The sequence below is a fragment of the Sceloporus undulatus genome, chromosome 2 (assembly GCF_019175285.1).
Source record: "Sceloporus undulatus isolate JIND9_A2432 ecotype Alabama chromosome 2, SceUnd_v1.1, whole genome shotgun sequence".
NCBI classification, from domain to species: domain Eukaryota; kingdom Metazoa; phylum Chordata; class Lepidosauria; order Squamata; family Phrynosomatidae; genus Sceloporus; species Sceloporus undulatus.
This window is the reverse complement of record NC_056523.1, coordinates 151,805,107-151,827,267: the sequence shown is the minus strand read 5'-3', so window position 1 is coordinate 151,827,267 and position 22,161 is coordinate 151,805,107. Positions and strand designations below refer to the sequence as shown.

The 22,161-nt window shown below is 45.3% G+C and overlaps 1 protein-coding gene across 1 annotated transcript; it reads left to right on the top strand.

The window, feature by feature from the left end:
* The first annotated feature begins 9,337 nt into the window (after positions 1-9,337).
* Positions 9,338-17,770, top strand: SOX9 (SRY-box transcription factor 9). The gene is made up of 3 exons (XM_042450077.1): positions 9,338-10,248; positions 13,428-13,681; positions 14,350-17,770. Exons 1-3 carry the CDS (start codon positions 9,731-9,733, stop codon positions 15,180-15,182), a joined length of 1,605 nt encoding a protein of 534 aa, XP_042306011.1. The 5' UTR covers positions 9,338-9,730; the 3' UTR covers positions 15,183-17,770.
* Positions 17,771-22,161: the final 4,391 nt, after the last annotated feature.

Sequence of the window (22,161 nt, the reverse complement as noted above, 5' to 3'; positions counted from 1 at the left end):
GGATGTTGAAGTTAAGGGGCTGATAAATTGTTTAAAAGTTGCAAAATTGTTCCATTATAAAAGAGGATTGCTTTCTTTTTTTACCAAAAAAATCACCATCCTCATCTTCCTTGATATGCTCCAATATTCCTTTTACTGCGTAATAACAAGCAGAAAAAGTAAAGAGTAACAAGTAAGGAGTAAAGCACTTTCAGGAACTGATATCGGATATGCAAAGTCACCCATCAAATAATGCAGCTAAAATGATTACTCTTTTTTTTAATACATAAGTACAAGAAATACAAATACTCTTGGTTTCATTTCTGTAACACAGGATTTCCAGGCAACAGTTACAACCTTATTTATATTTCTGGGGAAACGTCCCATTGGGTGGTATAGTGAAGCCAAGGCTTAAAAGACTGAAGCCCCAAGATTTTTTTGATGACCAGAGATGCTGACATCTTCTGCCATCCCTTTTATTCTTCCTTATTCCCTCTGGGTTTCACTGCAGTTCTCATCATAGCTAGACGGGGAAAGGATTTCTGCATTAGCAATGTATTGCTATAAACTACCTTTGCCGTAATCCATTTGGGGGCACCTTGAGTAGGGAAGAACCATTAGCTTTACAAAAGGACTGCATCTGATGGGAATTATAACTAAATAATTCAGAATGACCTTTTCATTTTCAAAGGAAGTCCAGAATTGTGTGCTTTCATTTAATTGGTGTAGTATATCTATACGCAGCTGCCTTGAGAAATGATGTGCATGAGTAGTATTTGGGAAACACATTGAAAACGAATATCCAGTGACAAATTGGTTGACAAATTTTTATTGCTTCTCCTCCTCGATCTTCATCTCGACTCATGCTCCTTTGTCCACAGATGCATCCTTTGGAGTAGAACTGGAGAGAGTGATTTTGAAATACTTGCAGGAGGAAAAAAGGAGGGAGTAAAAGAAAATTGAAATATCCAAATTATAGGTGTTGCTTGCTACCTTCAAGCCACAAGTATTTAAGCTGGTGGTAGGCAAACTTGGGGTCTGTAAAGTCAACGTTTTCTACTAAAAGCCCCAGATTTACTCATCAGAATTAGGTACAAATTAGGAGTAAAGGAAAATATGCTGTCAATGCCACGTTGCATCGATGATTAAAGGTGCGGTCTGTATTTGAGCTACTGCTATTCCTCAGAGATTTGGGCACAAAACTCTTACAATAACCAGTAAACCTGCACAAGGGCCTGGTCAAAGGTCAGGCACAATAGGCACTGTTTTCTAGGTGGGAAGGATGGCCATGCTAATGTATTTTACTACCGTTCTTGTTCTTGCTGCTATTTCATATCACTTTCTATTGTTAAACCATAACACAGAGTCAGAATCCTTTGCAGATCTGCTGCAGATCCCCTCCAGGGATCTAGCAGGAGAGGAGATCCAACTACATCTCCTTCTCACCCCTAATTTAAGACATAAAGCTAAACTATTGATGGATCACAGTTCACTCTGGTGTACGTAGTATCAAGAATTGCAAGATACTATTACTGGGACTTCTCAGCTGAAAGGAAGGTTGAAGCACGCAAGTGCCTTTAAAAGAACCCAAGCAGAGGAGCGTCTGTCAGAGTTTTATCCATAGAAGTTTGCTAACTGGGGGGAAAGGATAAGCTAACAAATGTGTGACATGCCACACACCTCAGCTATTTGAATTTGGGACAGCTAAGAAAATATCACCTGGGACTATGACATCCTGCCACTTAAAACATTTTTTAAAAATATAAATACATTTTTAAACAATCATGTGAACCTAACTTCACCTAAACAGAACTAAACGAGAGACTTTGGGATTCATATCTTGCCCATTTTTACTTAATAAATAAATAACAAACAAACCTCTAGTGACCTTTGGGCAAGTCACACTCTCTCAGCCTCAAGGGGATGCAAAGCCCCTCTGTACAAATCTGGCCAGGATTTCTGGGGAAATGTCATGGCAGAGTTGCCACAAACTGGAAATGGTTTGAAGGCAGACAACAAACAACAAAGGAGAGATACCAAAAGATTATCATTACCTTGATTTGGTTTTTTTTTGGGGGGGAGGGGAGGCACCAACTGGAGAAAAATAGAATAAATGAGTTGTTGTTGTTGTTTAAAAATCATATTATAGTATAACATAATTTGATTATATTCTAATATGATGGTGTTTTTTAGTTTTTTAAAAAAGCCCTCGTTTGTTTTATTTTTCTCCTGTTGCCTTTTTTCCAAAAATAAAGGTAATGATAATCCTCTGGTATCTCTCCTTTGGTGTGTTTCATATATAAGAATGTGTGTGTGTGTGTGTGTGTGTGTGTGTGTGAACAGACTGTGGCTCAGATAATGCCATGGTTTTATTCCTCCTGTCCCTGTATTTGCGAGACATGCGAGGTCATTGGGCGGGTCACACTCTCTCAGCCTCAGAGGTTGATGGCCAGCCTCAGAAGCGCTGGACAGTTGTCGCCCTGCGAGAGAGAGAGCCCTTCACACACACACACACACACACACACACACACACACACACACGCCCGCCCGCCCCTGCCGACCCCTCCCCTGCTCAATCTGCCCCGCACTGAGCAAAGAACGGCCCCAAAGGGACGCCGCCGGGGTAACGCCCTCCCCACTCGTTACTGGAGGAATTGCGTACCTCGTTGTTTTTTTTTTTGAGGGACGCAGCGTTCAGCTCCAGCTGTGGCTCTTGTTGCCATCCCTGCCATCATATCCATCATCAACCCCAAAGACAGGGGATTCAGGGGGGGAATGAATGTTAGAATAAAATAAATTTAAAGAAAGAGAGAGAGAGAGAGAACTGCATGGAAGAAGCAAGATCCACTCCGGGAGGAATTTCTTTTTTGGAACCTTGAAGGCGCTTCTTTTGCGTACTGGAAGCATCCCCTCCTCCCCTCCTCCTCCTCCTCCTCCTCCTCCCAAAACGGGCTCCAAACTCTGGAGGAAAGGTTGTTCTTCTTCCTTTCTTCAAAGAGAAAAAGAGGAAGGGTCCATGTCCCTTTGAGGGAGAAATACTTTGCCCACCACCCCCCGGCAAACCGAGCCTTTTCCAGACACTTTTGCCCTTTAGAAAGACTCTTTCTTTTGTGTTCCGACCTATGATCTCTCCGAGAGACTCCTTTTTATCATCATCCTCCTCCTCCTCCTCCTTTCTGCAATGTCTGATGAGTGTTGGGGGTTTCTGTTATCCCTAGCAGAAGGGGAAAGGGAGGGCGGGTAAGAAACCGTGAATGGGCTTTTACGGTACTTTCTGTCTAAAAGGCCATCATTCCGTCCGAGGTTGAGAGGCGGCAAAAGGGGAAAAGGGAAAGGAGAGCTTTGGTCGGAATAAAGTCTCGATTAAAGAGGAATAGAAGAGTCTTCCCCTGCCCTTCCAAAAGAAACGAAAGGGAGGGAGGGAGGGAGAGAGAGAGGAAATGAATGAACGAAAGAAAGAAAGAAAGAGGAAGGAACCGAAAGGAAGGAAGCAAAGGGAAGGAAGGAAGGAAAGAGGACGAGATGAAGGGAACAAAAGAAAGAAGAAAAAAGAAAGGAAACAGAAAGAGAGATGAAGGAAGGAAGGAAGGAAGGAAGGAAGGAAGGAACAGAAAGGAAGAAGGAAGAAAGGAAGAAAACAGAAAGCAAGGAAGGAAGGGAAGGAAGGGGAAGTAAAGAAGGAAGGAAGGAAATGAAAGAAAGGAAGGAAGGAAAAGGGAAAAAGGAAGAAAACAGGAAAGAAGGAAGGAAGGAAGGAAGAAAAGAAGAGAGCTATTGGGACACATTGTGCCAAAGAAATAACTCGTTTCCCTCCCTTGGCATTAAGTGCTGCAAAGGCTCTGGCGATAACTATTCTCTCCTACAAAACGTTACTTTTCTTCGCTCCCCACTTCAAATGATTTCAGATCAAAGTTGCCTTCCTCCCCCGGATCCGCTCTCCTTTCTCTCTTCCTTTTCTGCCGCTGGGGAAGGAAGGAAGACTCCTTGGAAGGGAAGTTGTCACTTTCTTTTAAGGGGAAGAGCTTTGGATTTGTCATTGGGGGGGGGGGAGATAAGAAAGCGAACGGGAGCTGGCTTCGCTCCGCTCTGGGCCCACAACAAGCGCCAATTCCCGGAATCCCATAGCCTTGAGCCACAAAGGAGTTAAAGTGGTGCCGAACCGGGTTATTTCTCCAGTCTGGATGCAGCCTTTCTTTTAATGCCAACTTGCAGTGATGCCCAAACTTTTCTCCTCCAGATGTTTTGGATTCCAGATCCCAGAATTCCTGACGCTTGACCTAGCTGGCTGGGGCTTCTGGGAGTTGAAGCCCAAAACACCTGGAGGGCAAAAGTTTGGCAACTACGGACGGAGGACAGGCTCTGGATGCAGAAATAACGCAGTTTGACACACCTTTCACTGCCATGGCTCCATGCTGTGGAATCCTGGGATGTGCAATTTGTTGTGCCACTCGAGCTCTCTCCCTAAACGAGGAATCCCATAATTCCATAGCATTGATCCACGGTAGTTAAAGCGGTGTCAACCTGGGTGAATGAATGAGTGATTTATTAACAATCAAAACTGGGTTATTGCCGCAGTGCGGACGCATCGCAAGACAAGATCCTGAGGGAATTGGGGACAGCTGGCATCCTGTCCCACAAACACACGAAGCACCTGTACAGACCCAATTTGCCCGTATTGGCGAAGAAGACCCCCAAACGGGGAGGAGAGCATTTTCAGGGGCTCGGCCTCTGCGAAATGCCTTCCCTTCAAAGGCTGGTTAGGATGGATCGCCTTACACAGCATCCCCAACCTCTGAAGCCCCCGAGAATGAGAAGCAAGGCCCATTAAAGTCAATGTTATTCCCAGCTTAGGGTTCTGCCTTCCGCCTCTAATAAGAGTGAATAGGACTTTTCCAGGGTGCATCTACACTGTGCAGTTTGACACCACTTTAAATATCGTGGCTCCATCCTAGGGGATTTGGGGATTTGTAGTTTGGCGAGACACCCGCATAAGGCGAAAGACTTGATTAATCATCATGATCATCACATCATCATCATCACCACCACCATCTTTTATTTCTATCCTGCCTACGCTCGATTAGGATCGAGGCGGCTTACACTAAAAGACAACCCAACATATCATAAAATAACAGTACACAAATTCCCATCTCCCCTTTCGCCACCCGCCTTAAAACGACAAATTAAATCAGAATTACATTTAAAAAAAGATTCACTTTAAAAAGGATTCGTTCAAATCAACCCAAGAAGATTGGCTCTTCCTGCCTGGCAGAACGGGCTGGGTGTCGGGGTCTCTTCCAACCCTGGGATCGTACGAAAAAACTACAGATCCCAGGATTCCATAGGAAGGAGCTACGTCGCTTAAAGTGGCTTCGAACTGCATTGGGTTCTCCAATGTGGATGCAGCCCTTAGAGCCTAGGCTTCTTTCTCTCATCCTCGGAAGTCGGGTTTCTTCTTCTGGGAGAAAAGGATAGGATCTGAGCTCTCAGTTTAGTCTCTTTAAAGCAGGCGAAGGGAGCCATTTGAACGTTGGACTGCGACTCTGGAGACCAGAGTTCGAGTCCCAGCTCGGCCAGGGAAACCCACTGGGCAAGTCACACTCTCTCAGCCTCCTTAGGGGAACCTCCTTGGAACAAACCTTGCCAAGAAAATGATAAGTCGGAAAGGACTTGAAGGCACACAACAACAACAAAACACACCCTAAAGACACACTTAGAACCCATCCGATCTTGAAAGCTAAGCAGGGTCAGCCCTGGATAGTAATTGGAAGGGAGACTGTCAATGAATATCTGTTGCTGTAGGCTCTGTTTCAGAGGGAGGAAGGAACTGTCAAAGCCACCTCTGAGGATTCCTTGCCTAAGGGAAACCCTGTGGGGTTGCCATACACACAAAAACACACACAAGTTTGAAACCTTGGACAAGGAATGGAAGAGATACAGAGGCAGCAAAGGAAGGGAGGGAGCAACTGGTGCTTCAGTTGTGTTTGCATACTATCTTAGTTTAATTCTAATTTGATGCCCGTTGTTGTATGTTTTTAATTGTGTTATTGTTGTTGTTAATTTGTAAGCCGCTTTGTTTCCCAACGGAGGAGGGAAAGCAGGATATACATAATAGTGGTGGTGGTGATGATGATGATGATGATAGAGGGGAAAGGCTGAGGGTGGCCGAAGGATGCGCTGGAAGCAATGCTCTCTCCCACAGACTCAGGCATCCATTCACACCCATAAACACGAAAACCATTTTAAAAAGATAGGGCTTGATCTGATTCTCTGGTAGAAGCCCTTGGGATATTTTCATCAAATCGCCTCGACTCCGATTTCGACCAGAGGCAGGCTGAAAACTTTGCAGATGCTGAAAGTCCAATACATGAAGAGGCACCAGGCGTCCTCCTTGGCGTCCTCCTTTTCTGCCAGCTGGACTTCTCAGGGGTTTCTCCAGGGCAGGGTGAGCAGGAATCCTCCTTTCCCAGGACATATCCTCCATTTCAACCTCATGTCCAGGAGGGATGCGAACATGTCCTCCATTTGGAGCAGGACTTAAAGCAGTATGCATTTTTACCTCTATGATGGTATTTTGAGCTGTCATTTGGTCATGTCCTTTCTCTGTGGTGCCCTCAGTTTTGCGGCGCCTTGTCCTCTTGGATCAGGGTGACTAGATGTCCTACTACTTTGCGGTTAGAAGGACATCTGGTCACCCTGATCCAGGAGGACAAGGCGCCGCAAAACGGAGGAAGCCCCAGAGAAAGCGAGGACATGAGCAAAGGAAAGCTCAAACCCTGGCATAAAAGTCAGTGCATGCTTCTTTAAGTCCTGCTCCGAACAGAGGAGCTTTTGGGGCTTCTCCTGGAGGGAAGGAGGAAATGGAGGGCACGTCCAGGAAAAGGAGGACCACCTCTGCTCCCTGGAGAAATCCCTGAGAAAAATCCCATTTCCAGCCCAGCCCAGGGCTGCCTCAACCAAAGCCAGCTTGGAAAGCCTGGCTTCGGTTCTTGAGCCTGTGGTGCCCCCTCTGGATGGAAACCGGAATTGCAGGGAAGGAAAAGAAGGGGGAAAGTTCCAAGGAAAGAAACAGAGAGGCTGCAAGGAGAGTGGGAGGGAAAGAAGGAAAAAGAAAGGGAAAGGAAAGGAAAGCAAGGGAAAGTCCAGCCTCTGTCCTCCGAAGCCAGACAACAGGACAGCTAAGGGTTGAAAAGAGGTTGCAGGCAAGGAAAGCAAACCAAACCCAGAGGGAGGGAGTCCATGTCGTGGGTGCAGATGCTGCCCTGTTGGTCTGGAAAATCAATGCGCAAAAGGATCTTGGAGTACCTTTCAAGACTAACTGAAAGAAAGAAGTTGGGAGCATGAGTTTTCCTAGACTTGAGGCGGCTTCCTCCTCAGATGGATGTTTAGATGCATTGGCGAGCTTTCTCTACCTCACCCACTAGATTAAAAGATAGTATACCCACTATAATACACACAAACATATATATCCAGTACATTATACCCACTATCTAGCTTTTTATCTATATTTATATCTACATCTGTATCTAAATCTATACACACACACATACCCAATACATTATACCCACTATCTCGTTTTAATCTATATCTATATGTATGTACCTACACACACAGACACACACACACACGTGTATATCCAATATATTATACCCACTATCTAGTTTTTTTTATCTATATCTGTATCTATATCCACACACAAACACGCACACACATATATATATAGCCCAGGACAGAGGATAGATGTTTAAAAGTCCCAGGATTCGTAGACATCGCATTTTGATCTTTAAAGCAAAACTCGCAAAGCCTGATCAATAGCAACAGATGTTTCTGGAAGGAATTTTATAACAACGAGGAGGGTGATGGAGAAAAAGAAGACTTATTGGTTTCTCTGGCTGGAGAATTTAGGCGAAGGCTGTACATCGGTTTGCATTGCTTCCTCTGAGTCCATTTGAAACCTCGACCCACTTTGCCAAGAAACCGAATTTGCAGGGTCCAGCCTTGCCTTTAGCCCACGCTCCAAGAGGCTAAACCTGTTGCTTCGTGTGCTATCTATCTACACACACACACACGGTTATAATAAATCAGTTTTCTCCCTCCTCCTCCAAATCATGGACGTGATCTTCTTATACCGATCCCTCTCCTCACATACAAACCCCTACACATCGAAGCCCAAATACTGCGTTGGAGGCTACAGTCCTATTGGGCTCAGAGACCTTTACTCCTCCATTCCAAGCCAGGATAACTTTCCAACTTAAAAAAGACTTTGGGTTGTCGATACTCTGACTTGGGGGGGGGGGGGGGGGGAGCAGATGCTAGGCTTGGATACCTGCCTCTGGAACACCTTTCCTTTGATTCTTTGCGGGAGGGAAGGCTGTCACACTTTGTACAGCGCTGAGGGAGTGCTTAAGTGGACGGATAAGCGGAATAGAAACGGATTTGCTATTGCTCTGTTGCTGTCATGTATGAGGACTAGAAAGCTAGGAATCCCCCTCGATCTCTTACGTTCCCCAGGTGAGAATAGGAGGAAGGAAGGAGCATTTTGGAAAGGAGGTGGTTTGGGGGAATCTAACCTAGTCCTGGATCCCAATATCTTCCTGAAACCCTGATGATGATGATGATGATGATGATGATGATGATGATGATGATGATGACTGAAGCTATTTAGGAAAACCAAACCCTCCCCATGCAGGCATCTGATTAACGTCTCTTTCCTGCTGTTTGCTTTGTCCCATCTTGGCTGATGAAGAAGCCAGTGGAGCCTTGAAAGCTTGCAACGAGTCTACTGTGCATTTCGGTTGGCCAAGAAAGGTCTCACTGAAGGTATTTGTTTGCATTTGTGAAATGGCCAACACAGCTACTCCTGGGAGGTAGAAGAGAGTCACAAAAGCACAGGCTTGTGTGTGGTGTGTGTGTGTGTAAGGAGAAGGGCAAGCAGGAGAAGTGAACTGAAAGCAAAAAGTCTCCCCTCTGGGGGTGCTGTGGGGGGACTGAAGCCTGCACAGAAGGGGGGGGAGGGCTGGATCTTTGCAGTATCTTCAGACATTCCTCTTCAGGGGAGTTTTCCCTTTGCCTTTTGCTCTTCCCATCGAAGGCAACAAGGAGGAGAGGGATTACAAAGAAGGAGAAGAAGGAGAAGAAGAAGAGAGAGAGGCAGCCTTTGCAAGGCCGACTTTCTCTTTTCTTTCTTTCTTTTTCTGGCTTACTCTCTCTCTCCTCCTTTTCGCTCTTCCTTTCTCCCCTGCCCTCCTTTCCAAAACTGGGAGGAGGAGGAGGAGGAGGAGGAGGAGGAGGGGGGGGAGAACCGACTCCGGGAGCCCTTCCCTCCCTCCCTCCCTCCCTGCCTCCCTCCAATCGGGGCCCTGCCAGCCCTCCGGAGGCCGCCTCGCCATTGGCTGGGATCTCCGGAGCTGAAAGCGCCGCCGAGGCTATTTATTCGGGCGCCTCAGAAAGCGGAGCCGAGAGGCAGAGAGCGAGCCAAGGAGCCCTCGCCTTCCCCTCGGAGTCCGTCAGAAAGGCCCGTCGAGAGGAGAGTCGCCCTCCTTGGCCGAGGGGCGCGGGGAAGAGGCGAGAGGGCAGTGGACCTGGATGCCCCCCGAGGGTCCCTTGGCCGAGTGGGGCGCCGTCGGGGCTCTTGCTCTTGCTCCCTCTCGGGCCCCTTCCATGCCTCTCTCTTAAGCGCCGTCGGGCTCCTGCTGCTGAGGCTGCTCTCCTTCTGCCTGCTCTTCTCTGCCGCTGCGCCCGCCTTCCCTCCGGCATGAATCTGCTGGACCCCTTCCTGAAGATGAGCCAGGAGCAGGAGAAGGGCCTCTCGGGGGCGCCCAGCCCTTCCCTCTCGGAGGACTCGGCCGCCTCCCCTTCTCCCTCGGGGGGCTCCGGCTCCGACGCCGAGAACACCCGGCCCCCCGAGAACGCCGCCTTCCCCAAAGGAGCCGAGCCCGCCGCCGCCGCCGAGCTGAAGAAAGAGGCCCTGGCAGGCGCCGGAGCCGGGGCAGCCCCGGGGGCCGGAGGCGGAGGAGGGCCGGCCGAGGAGGAGGAGGAGGACAAGTTCCCGGTCTGCATCCGCGAGGCGGTCAGCCAGGTGCTGAAGGGCTACGACTGGACCCTGGTGCCCATGCCCGTCCGCGTCAACGGCTCCAGCAAGAACAAGCCCCACGTCAAGCGACCCATGAACGCCTTCATGGTCTGGGCCCAGGCTGCCCGGAGGAAGCTGGCCGACCAGTACCCGCACCTCCACAACGCCGAGCTCAGCAAGACCCTGGGCAAGCTCTGGAGGTAAGAAGACGCTGGCACGCCCAGGGACTGGCAATCCCAGGATTCCATAGCAGGGAGGCAGGGCACTTCCAGCGGGGTCCAACTTCGGCTGCCTGCATCCGCATTGCAGAAATCATCCCCTTGGACCCCGCTCGAAGTGCCCTGCCTCCCTGCTATGGAATCCTGGGATTGGTACCAAGTGTTATGTCTGCTGGAATTTAGTACGCTCTTTGGCCTTGTTTTGCTTTGCTGCATCCTTTGCCATATGCCCCTGCTCTTACCCATGGGTCCTATCCAAATCCATCATTTTGGCCCCAAAACGTGCCCTCGACTTATAGTCAAGTCTTTCCTGTACAGTAATTCCACTGAGCCCAGGAGGCTTTGCTTCTGAAGAGAGGGAAATGCCCAGGCTGCATCCACACTGGAGCAAGGATCCAGTCTGAGGCCCTTTCCCTGCCCCAGCTCCATGCTCTGCCATCCTGAGGTTGGTTGTTTGGTGGCTATTTAGCCTTCTCTTTCAGAGAGCTCGGGTGCCACAACAAACTACAAATCCAAGGGTTCCCTGGAATGGAGCCCTGGCAGTCCAAAAGGTGTCGAAGCACATTCATTTTGCAGTGTGGCAGCAGCAGCAGGAGAGAATGTGGCATGAGAGAATGAGAGCAAGGGAGGATACATTTGGTCCCTTGGAGTTTGCTTGCAGGCCCTTTGGCTCCCCAGGAGTGGGTTCAATCCAGAGCTGCTTCTTTTGGCAGTGTCCACACTGCAGAAATAATCCACTTTGACACCACCTGGACTGCCCTGGCTCCATGCTAGGGGGATCCTGGGATTTCTAGTTCATTGGGGCACCCGAGCTCTCTGACACAAAGAAGGCTAAATATCTCACCAGAGCAATCAGTCCCAGGATTCCATAGCCCTGAGCCAGGGCAGCTACAGTGGCCTCAGATTGGAGAGGGAGAAGTGGAGGGACAGGGTTCTCCATGAAATCTTGCATTTCATAGGAAGTCCCATATAAAGTCTGTGGTTTGTGGCAACCCCATGGATGTCACAGCGTTTTCCTCAGCAAGAAATCCCCAGAGGTGGTTTTGACAGTGCCGTCCTCTGAAACATAGTCTATAATGCCTGGTATTCATTGGTGGTGTCCCATCCAAGTACTGACCAAAGCGGATCCTGCTTAGCCTCCAACATCAGACAGAAACTGGTGCCTTTAGCATAGTTAGATATACAGTACTTGGACATAAATCCCACCCCCCAAAGCATTAAGGGAGTTTAGAGACAAGGGATATTAGTCAGGTTGGGCTGGAAAAGGGCTTCTGAATCAAAATTTGGGGTGTCACTGCAAATCTGGAGCAATGTATCTGTATTTTCTACAGTTTGTTTTAGCTTAGGGGGCAAAAAGACTCTGGTTTGGTTCTGCAGAGCAGATGCCACGCCAAGAGAAAACAAGAACGGTCAAAAAAATGAAGCTGTTTCTAAAGTGGTGAAATGCTAAATCTCATTTAAAAAACTGTCTTGCAATCCAGCCAGTCATATGGTTCAAAAGGTCTACTTTTGTATCCTAAACAAATGGATTTCATCTTCCCTTAGATCCCTTTTTCGAGGAGAAAGGTGGGATATAAATGCGGTAAATCAATAAAGTGTACAGATACAGTATATTGTAGTTACTCTTAAAGGCTTTCTGTACATTGTTGTTGTTGTTGTTGTTGCTGCTGCTCTTATGGCGAGATTTTCATGGGGGTTTCTTGGCAAGTTTCTTCAGAGGGGGGTTGCCATTGCCTTCCCCAGTGGGTTGACATGGTCAAGCCGGAATATGAACTCTGTTCTCCAGAATAATGCCCAGGGGTAATTTCTCTTTATTACTTCAAAAGCTTGGCCAGGCTATTGAAAATAAATAAGAAGACTAAGCCCTGGCACAAATTGCACCTTGCTCAGGACCAAAACTTAAAACAGGCATGGAAAGGGTGTGATGATGGCTGGCATAAGTTGGCAGGGATGAACCAAGAGGAGGCTGGATAGGAAGGATGACTTGCCACCGAGGGTGGATTAAGGGAAAGTGAGTCACCTGGCTGCTGCCATGCTTGTGACTTGCAAAACAGAAAAAAAAGTGGGGGGGGGGGGGAGAAAAAGCTAAGCCTGATTTGAAAGTGGAACAGAGAGTTCTCTGGAATTTAGCCATAGAGCTATGGTCAGCATATGTGGGAGCGGGAGCCACCTGAGATGTCTGATCCTTCCTTGGAGGTCTTTAAGCAGAGGCTGGATGGCCATCTGTCAGGGATGCTGTGATTGAGAGTTCCTGCATGGCAGAATGGGATTGGACTGGATGGTCCTTGTGGTCTCTTCCAACTCTAGGATTCTAGGATTTTATGATTCTATCCCTAATTGGGTACTGAATCCACATTTGTGGGTTTTAAGTGGGATGGAGTGGCATAGGTGCCAGCTTCAACCAAGTTTCACTTAACAGAGAGGGAGGAGGAAAATTCCTGCACTGGCTTCTTGTTGTTTGGGTTTTTTTTTCCACCTTACTTTGTTGGCTGTCTCATACCTTGTTGGCCACCAAAACTGTCTACTAGTTTCTTCCAGGGCAAGATTGGGAGTTTAAAAAAGTCTAAAAGAGATCCTCAATTGGTTAAGCTGGACCAGTGCAGAGCAGAGGCAAGTGCCCTTCCTGACAAGGCCCAGATGTCCCAGGGGAAGTTTCCAGGGAGAGAGATGCTGGAATAGACAGCACTGCCCCATGCCTCCTTGCTTGCCAGGTGTATTGTGGATCTTTGGCATTTTGGGCAGCATGGCATACTGGCACATCAGGGTCTGGATCAGGAGCTTCATAGGACCAGGAGCTCATTTGGCACACATTCCTGACCTCCAACAGCTGCCTGGCTGAGTGTTGCCCACACAATGGCCCCTTTAGCACAGATCTAGCCTAAGTGGTATGTACTAGAAATCTCAATTTTAGTTGCAGCATAGACATAAACAGAAGCCAGCACGGTGTAGAGATTTGGGTGTTGGATTATGTTGCTGGAGACCAGAGTTCAAATCCCCACTCAGTCATGGAAACCCACTGGATGATTCTGGGCAAGTCACATACTCTCAGCCTCAGAAAAAACCCGATAGGTTTCCTTTAGAGTCACCATAAATCAGGCACACAACAGCAGCATAACCCTAAATAACCACAGGCCTTTCCTGTCTTGCTGTGTCCCACTCAGGTTATTAAATGAGAGTGAGAAGAGGCCATTTGTTGAGGAGGCAGAACGGCTGAGGGTGCAACATAAAAAGGACCATCCAGACTACAAGTACCAGCCACGGAGGAGAAAGTCAGTCAAGAATGGGCAGGCTGAGCAAGAGGAAGGAGCTGAGCAAACCCACATCTCTCCTAATGCTATCTTCAAGGCCCTGCAGGCAGATTCTCCTCAGTCTTCCTCCAGCATGAGTGAAGTCCATTCCCCTGGAGAACATTCTGGTAAGTACACCATTTTCCAAAGTTCTTTTTGCTGAAGAAAATAAAGACGTTCTCATGCAGACAAACACATAGAAAGAGCTGAATTGCACAGCATAATTAGCAGTCTGCCAGCTGATGGATCAGTAATATGAGTTGTGGGACACTGTACACAGTACAAACAGCTAGATGTGCAAGGGAAGTTGTGTGTGCGTGTGTGCATGTGTGTGTGCGCGTGTGTGATATGTCTTCAAAAATCCATCACAGTTATGGATGTTTCTAGGGAAATGATATGGAGAAACATCAACACAAAGTATAATTTACACACAGTGCAATTAAAAAGTCCTTGCCTTTCTCTAAGACAATAACATTAAAACATTATGGTTTAGGGCCATATAACTACCTATCTTCAATGGCGATCCATTGAATTATAAGTCAGCCTTCCAGCCTCTCATTTCACGCACCTCCAGCCAGAGTTAACTATTAACTGAACTATCACAGTTAATACAACACCTTTGGCTTATTAAAATGTCCGTCGTTAGATTTCCACGGCTTTATGGCACTCTCTTTGTGCCCATATCAGTAGGAAGAGATAGGCCCAGGTGTGGTCCACCTGCAATTAGACTTCAAAGGTGGAAAAGGGAGCAGACGTCTAACATGAAGCTGAGCCATTTCCTTTCTGTCTCCTACAGGGCAGTCTCAAGGGCCTCCTACTCCTCCCACCACCCCGAAAACAGATGTCCAGACTGGTAAGCAGGACCTAAAGCGGGAAGGTCGCCCACTGCAAGAAGGAGGGAGGCAGCCACCTCACATCGACTTTCGTGACGTGGACATTGGCGAGCTCAGCAGCGATGTCATCTCCAACATTGAGACCTTTGACGTCAATGAGTTTGATCAGTATCTCCCACCCAATGGCCACCCAGGTGTCCCGGCTACACATGGCCAGCCCGGCCAAGTCACCTACACCGGCAGCTATGGGATCAGCAGTACGACCGCAACTCCTACTGGTCCTGGGCACATCTGGATGTCCAAGCAACCACCGCCTCAGCAGCCGCCGCCACCCTCTCAGCAGCCACCACAGCCGCCATCCCAAGCTCAACAGCCGCCACCACAGCCACCACAGCCACATGCATTGACCTCTCTGAGCACCGAGCCAGGGCAGCCTCCCCAGCAGAGGACACATATCAAGACAGAGCAGCTCAGCCCCAGCCATTACAGCGAGCAGCAACAGCACTCCCCTCAGCAGATGAGCTACAGTTCCTTCAACCTCCAGCACTACAGTTCCTCCTACCCGACCATCACACGCTCACAGTATGACTACACAGACCACCAGAGCTCCAACTCCTACTACAGCCACGCCGCCAGCCAGAGCTCCAGCCTTTACTCCACGTTCACCTACATGAACCCAACCCAGAGGCCCATGTATACACCCATTGCAGACACTACTGGGGTGCCTTCCATCCCTCAGACCCACAGCCCCCAGCACTGGGAACAGCCCGTCTACACCCAGCTGACCAGGCCGTGAGGTTTTGAATGAGGGTAAAAAACTTCCTCAGACTCAAGAACGGTTTTAAAAACAAAAGGAAAACTAAAAAGCTAACCATGAACAAATGAGTGAGTGGTGAGAACAGAAGAAATCCAATTCTGCCTTGTGCACTACAGCATCCTTTTGAAATCAGCCAGACTGTTCTGCTCAGTAAAGAAACATTCCCTGCTGGACTTAATACTTTAATTTGAAGGCGATTTCTTTTTATTTTTCCTTCTACAAGTGACCAATTTAGTTTGCCTAGCTATGGACTTTGGTAATTGTTTTTTTAACAATAACTAAAAATATTTTTAAAAGACAAAAAAAAAAGAGAGAGAGAGAGAAGAGTCATAGCATTCCTCTGTGAGGAATATTCTCTATTTTAAATATTTTTTAGTATGTACTGTGTATGATTCCTCACCAATTTGGGGGGATTTATATGTGATTTTACTTCATGTTTTTAGACACACTTTAAAAAAAATGTTCCTTTTTCTTTTGGCAGTTAAACAACACTTAGTCAAACAATATGCCTTAGCTCTTTGCCTTGCTGTCAGAGGTATTTTTATATAGTCAATTGTCTTTTGCTTGTTGAGAGCAAAAATGTGTGCATAAAGTCAATGAAAACAAAAACGGGGGGGGGGGGGGGGTCCTCACTAACCAGTGGTTACTTGCTCAGTATAATAATGTTGATTTGGAAAGAGATGATATTTTTCTAGCTTGGAAATAAACTATGTTTTGGGATAATTTTTTTAAAGAAATAACACCTTGAGCCTTAACTCAACATTCATGAAAAGCCTTAAAGAACAACCTTGTGTTAGCTTCCAAGAGACTTGCACAATGATTCCCTCATTGCCAAGTGGGAAAATGTGAGTCTCTGAAGGAGAAGAGCTCAGCTTGTAAGGTCTGAAGCTTTTTTCAAAAATTGTTTTGTATTCTTGGCAACCACCAACACCCAATTATAAAGCCACCAAACAGCATTCCCTAACCTTGGCATGCACATTCATTCTCTCTCTCACACACACACACACACCACCTCTACCTTGGCTTCAGACACAAGGCCTCTCCATATGAGGGAGAGTTTGGATAGTCCAAAACATACCTTCCCTCCAAATCCCATTATGAACTGGATTTTCTACTCCATGGAACCCATTGGCAGGGATGGCAGTGATGGTGGCAATGGGGGGAAATATTGACTTTAGCAAACTTGCATTGGTGTCTTTTTTAAAAGAAAAGAAAAAAGAAAAGAAATATATATATTTATTTTGTGAAAAGAAGTTTTAATCATGCGTTTTTTTCTTCCATTTCCTCCTTTCCACATTACAACTTCTTGTAATGTAAACAGAAATGGCAGAGTCTTACACAGAGGGTATATGGTGCCTAATCTTTAAATTATGGTCTAAATCAATAACCTGTTATTTATCTCTCTTGTTCTTTTTTGTATTTTTATTATTATTGTTGTTGTTATTATTCCTTCCGAATGTGTCTTAGGTTTGTACAAATACATCTGCTTCCTTTTGTTGTCCTTTCTGTCTTGCTTCCTCTTTTTTTTTTTTCTTTTTGTCCTTTTTTAAAAGAATAAACTGGAAAGCTTCCCTCATCCCCTTGATTTTCTCACTGTAAACAAATACAAGATTGCAAAAGTAGTGTATCACTGAGTCTTTGGCTTTGCTTTCTGCCTCAGAGCTTCTGGACTCGTGAACTGGGCCTAAGTTTGTCTACACATGCAGCAGAGATAATAGGAAGGCAGAATAGTCTGCACCACTAAAGGTGGGGATGCCATTTTTAAATGCTTCCCAGGATGCTGGGTTTTTTTAAAAGAAAAAAACAAACAAACAATCCTCCCTTGTATTTTTCCTTCTTAAAAAATATGCAGGGATTTCTTTTACATGTATTTTTTAAATGATTGTGTCAGATAGAGCGGTACAACCGACGCTGGTACCTCAAGGTCTGACTGCTTCTACATAAGCACTACATCTACATAAGCCAGACCTTCATGTGTCCAAGTGAAGCAATAAAAAAAATGGGTGCAATTGTCACGCTTTACTGCTCTGTGAAGCTTCTTTTCCATGGGGTTTGCACATTTCCATAGGGCTTTGGGATCGAGGGATGTCTCCTTGAAAACCCCAAAGTAATGAAGGGAAGCTGCAGACCAGAAGTTCTTGATAGATAGCTCCCAATGTGCCCTGCTCACCTTCCACTTCTTCCTGCAAATCGAGTTAAGGGGGAGGTTAAGGGGAGAACTAACTTCAGTGAAGCTGTGGCTGAACAGTTACAGATTGCTTTTTTTAAAAAAAGGTAGCCAACTTTTTTTATTTAAAAAAAGATATATTTGTTAACAGTTTTGTAGGGAATTCAGTAGAAGAAAAATCTTAAAGCACTCTTATAATATGGTATCTTTTCTATTCCTATATTAAAAAGCAGATCTTTTTAAAGTATTTCTGTAACTTAAAAGACCTGTCCTTTTAAAATCAGTTTTAGATAGGGTTTGTGTGTGTGTCATTTTGTTGCAAATCCCTTTGGTTCTCTGTAAAACTTACCTTTTTTGTATATTATTGTTTGCAATAAATATACGTTGTATTAAACTTTAAATGCAATTGAGTCAATTGAACTACAATATCTATTGCTGAAGGAATAGATTTTATTACTGAAGCAACAGAATCTTTCTCTTTCCTTCTCTCTCTCTCTCTCTCTCAGTAGGGATACATCAATTAGTTGTATTTTTTATTCAATCACAATTCTGGGAATTGATGTTTTCTGAGAAATTCAACCTTCTCTGTCAGAGAGCTCTGGTGCCACAACAAACTACACTTCCCAGAATTCCATAGCCTTAAGTCATGGCAGTTAAAATGGTGCCAACCTGGATTATTTCTGCAGTGGAGATACAGCTTCCAGCAGCACAGTTGCCAGATCCTGAGATGGGAACATAGCCTTTTCATATCATAGTTAGGGGGGAAACAGCTAGTCATCTCCTGCCACCCTTTACATGAGATGAACTTACAACTCACACTGGCTTGTTACACTGGGTGCTGGCCAAGGTTGGAAAAATTGATTACTGGAACATTTGCTATTCTAAGGCTGACCAGATTTTATTTGAGTTATTCACTACTCTGTCTCACATGCCTTCACTCCATGCAAATACCACACTCCCTGCAAATGTACTGTCCTATAAGATGAGTCACAGTTGTACTGTGTATATATTATACAAATAACATATGCAAGAAATTGCTAATTTCCAGCAAGCCTGATGGATTTGAGGGGAAAGCTACATTAAGAAGGGGACATTTTGAAGCAGTTGTCAGAGTTGACCACCCCATTCCTCTCTTGTCACTTCTCTACTCCTGTGAAATGCCCTTACCTATAATCAACACACAATAGTATCATTTGGAGATAGCTTTTTCATATAGGGACATATGAGTAGATTCCCCCTGCTATCCAATTTTAAAAGGAAGCTAGGAGCTTTAACAGCTCGACTATGATAACAGCAGAAAGCTAAGCAGCAGACATTACCATGTACTGTATACTTCTATGGTCCCATAAAATCTTGATTTTATTTGAAGCTCAGTGTAGATGCCATGTAGTGATTGGACACATCACTGTCTGGCAGCCTTCTTTTTCATTTGTATAAGAAGACTACACAAGATCATTTCTAGAGGGGTAGCCATACTTGTATGTTGCAGCAAAAAAGAACCTTGCGGGCCTTCCTCAGCTGCATCTGACGAAGATGCCTGTGTCCGTGGACGCTTGTGTCATACTAATTGCCACATGCATCTATGAGTTGATAAGACTAATATAAAGATTAACTAGGTAGGGGATAGGAGAGATCTGTGAACGCTGAGGATATAATTTGACACATTGAGCATGCTTTGAGCATTGATTGCAGTGGATGTCTGAATGCATAAGTTTATGCTAAGTTGTGGCCTGGGAAAGAAAAAAGTGGGTAAGTCATGTGCACACATGTCAAAGGTGGTTCAAGCACGAAGGATGGAGGAAGGATGCAAGGTAGACTGTTGACTTTGGCATGGATCGGTTGGGGAGCTTTTCAAGATCATATTGACTCTCAGGTCCTCTCCAGCAAAACAAACAGATGAAATCATTCCCCAAACCTCTGTGTTTTAAATCTTGAGCTTTGCTGTTCTGCCTTGCTCTCTCTCTCTCTCTCTCTCTCTCGTGCCATTGGTGGGGATTCTGCCCACACGTGTTTTTGTAGTTGTGAGGTACAAAAGTAGGATATGCCCTTGCTGTGGATTCCAGTCAGGCAATGAAGTAGGGCCTTTCCAGCCAAAGATTAAAATCAGCAGGTGTAGCAATATCATCATCATCATCATCAAGAACAACCAAGATGAACTTCTCCTTATTCAAAGCTGAAGCTAGTGACCTAGGTTTGATGTCATATTTGTGTGCATGTGCGTGTGCATGTACGGTGCTATAATGTACTAGTTTTATATTTCTATTCTGCTTATTTGGGGTTTGCTATTTCTGACTTTTTGGTTGTTGTTTTTTCAGGGTTTGTCTTGATTTTAAAGGAAGATGGGATAAATTGCAGATAAATAAGTAAATATTCATTGGACTAATATGAGAAGCTACACAGACTGGAAGAGAAAGGATGCAAAAGGACTGTTGGGAATGAAAATTGAGGCCCACAGAAGATTCTTTCCACCCCGTGGAATTATCCTAACGTCTCCTGCTCTCTCAGAATCTGCTTCCCTATTTGTGTACATTCTCTCCAGCTATTTGTTAGGACCAGTAAGGGTCCTACCAAGGTATTTTGCTGCTTGAGACAAATGCACTAGACCCATCCACTCTAGTGCATGTACCTTAGTTGACTCAGCTGACAGTTGATTGATGACAAGTTGGTGTCCTCCATCACACCTGAGACTTAGGGTAAGGGGCCCCGATCAGGTCATATTGGTATATATGATTCTGTTTTCCAAGAGACAAGAAGGAGAAACTGTCAGAACTGACAGCCTATACAACCTGAGAGGATCATTTCACTGCCAGTCGTTCTGGGGCCAGTTCATATAACCAAAGGATACACATATTGTCGCTGTTGTTGGCATGAGAATGATATGCATCTTACCATCTGTGAAGTGCACCACCACCAAATATGATCAAGAATCCTGTCAGTGAACCACACTAACAATTGCAGTTTTCCCAGAATCACACAGCAGTGGTGCAGGAAAACAGCCCAAATCTGCTGGCTCCAATCAGCCTATTTTTTCCAGTGCCTTATCCTTTCAGAGTCATTGCACTTGCAGTCTCCCCCCCCCCCCCCCCCCACTGCTGCCACCACCTGCTGCTGGTCTAGGGCATTAACAAAGATTTCAGCCACGGTCTTCTGGATTCATGATGACAGACTCTTCCTTCTTTTTTTCTTTTTAGGTGCTTGCAGTCACCAGGAATAGATATTTTATTTTATTATTTTATTTTATTTTGTTTATTGGTTGAATATTCTAAGCTGTTAGAAGACACAGTACATTCAGAATTAACATTCCAAATCTTAAGCTATAACAGATTTTAGATAAATAAGAGAAATATAAATATACCAAATACAAATTACAGAAAGAGAGAGAAATGCTATAAAAGTAAGAATGAATATAAGTGCAACTTTATATGAGGCAAAGAAGCTTAGCCAGCCATCACATCATAACTCCTACTTTAAAAGTCCAATTTTTCAAAGCACAGTCCCTTTGTGATAACAGTCACCATCCCAGTGCAAAATGACTGAGAATTACCTGAGAATTACCTGTGCTTGTTTTGTCACACCCAAAATCCTTCACATGCCACTTGGAAAGAAAACTAACTCCTTCAGCGTAAATGGCTAGGCTGAGGTGAAAGTAGAAATATAATTTTAGGTTTGCTGGCACTAAGTAAATTGTCTGTTGTCTGGTTTTACTTCTCTTGGCCCAGGTTCTGTCTCAGCAATGGCTTTAGTGAAAACTGCAAGATATTTTTAAAACTATCTTTAAAATAAATCATTGCTACAAATTATGATCAATCAGCCTGGCAAAACAGACTTGCTAACAATCCTTTGCCTTTGATTTTTGTACCACCACTGACTCTGTTACAAGCACAGGCTACATCTAGCAAATCCCATGTCATGCTTTTCCTACAGTGATGTCCATTTTGTTTTTTTACACCAAGTGCATTTGGGCCAATTTATACTTCTTAGCTCCTTGCCTTGTTTTGCACATAACAACCACAGATGTTTGCTGCATCTATGAAAGGACAAAAATGTGACATAGTTCATGACACTGAATGAGTGCAACCAAATGGTTCATAGCACATCAGAATGACTGGTTATGCTAATAGGAAGAAAGTTGTTGCATGCCCAGTGAGGTCATTCGTCTATCTAGGCTTGTATCTATCACTAACCTGACAGGAAGAACTTCCAGCTTCCTTGGCACACTGGTGATTAAAGGCATTGCACAAGAAGGTACAAGATACTTCCTTCCTCAGAATCTTTAAATGTACTTAATCTGGCATAACTGGTGGTTACACCAGTGTAAACTGCCTAGAAGATTCCAATCTGAGGCTGCATCTGCACTGCAGAAATAATGCAATTTGATACTATTTTAACTTCCCTAGCACAATGCCATGGAAGGCTAGGATCTGTAGTTTGTTGTGGCACCAGAGCTCTCTGACAGAGAAGACTGTATTGTTTGCAAAACTACAAATGGCAGAATTCCACAGCATGGAACAATGACTGTTAAAGAGGTGTCAAACTGCATTATTTCTGCAGCCTAAGACAGCAGATATATGGAGCGAGGGGCCAGTGGTGAGATGTTAGAAGACTGAGTTGTGTATGCTATGTGGCCTTCCCCATATTATACTCCCTTGCAAAAGATTGGCTTTTGTCTGTAGAATTGTGTGGTAGGAGAGGGCAATTCTCTTATTTTTATGGCTCAGCAAAATATCTCAGGGCAGCTCTGACAAAGGCCTTTATGGACCTGAAAGAATGGCTGGAGTTTCCTAGTTCAAA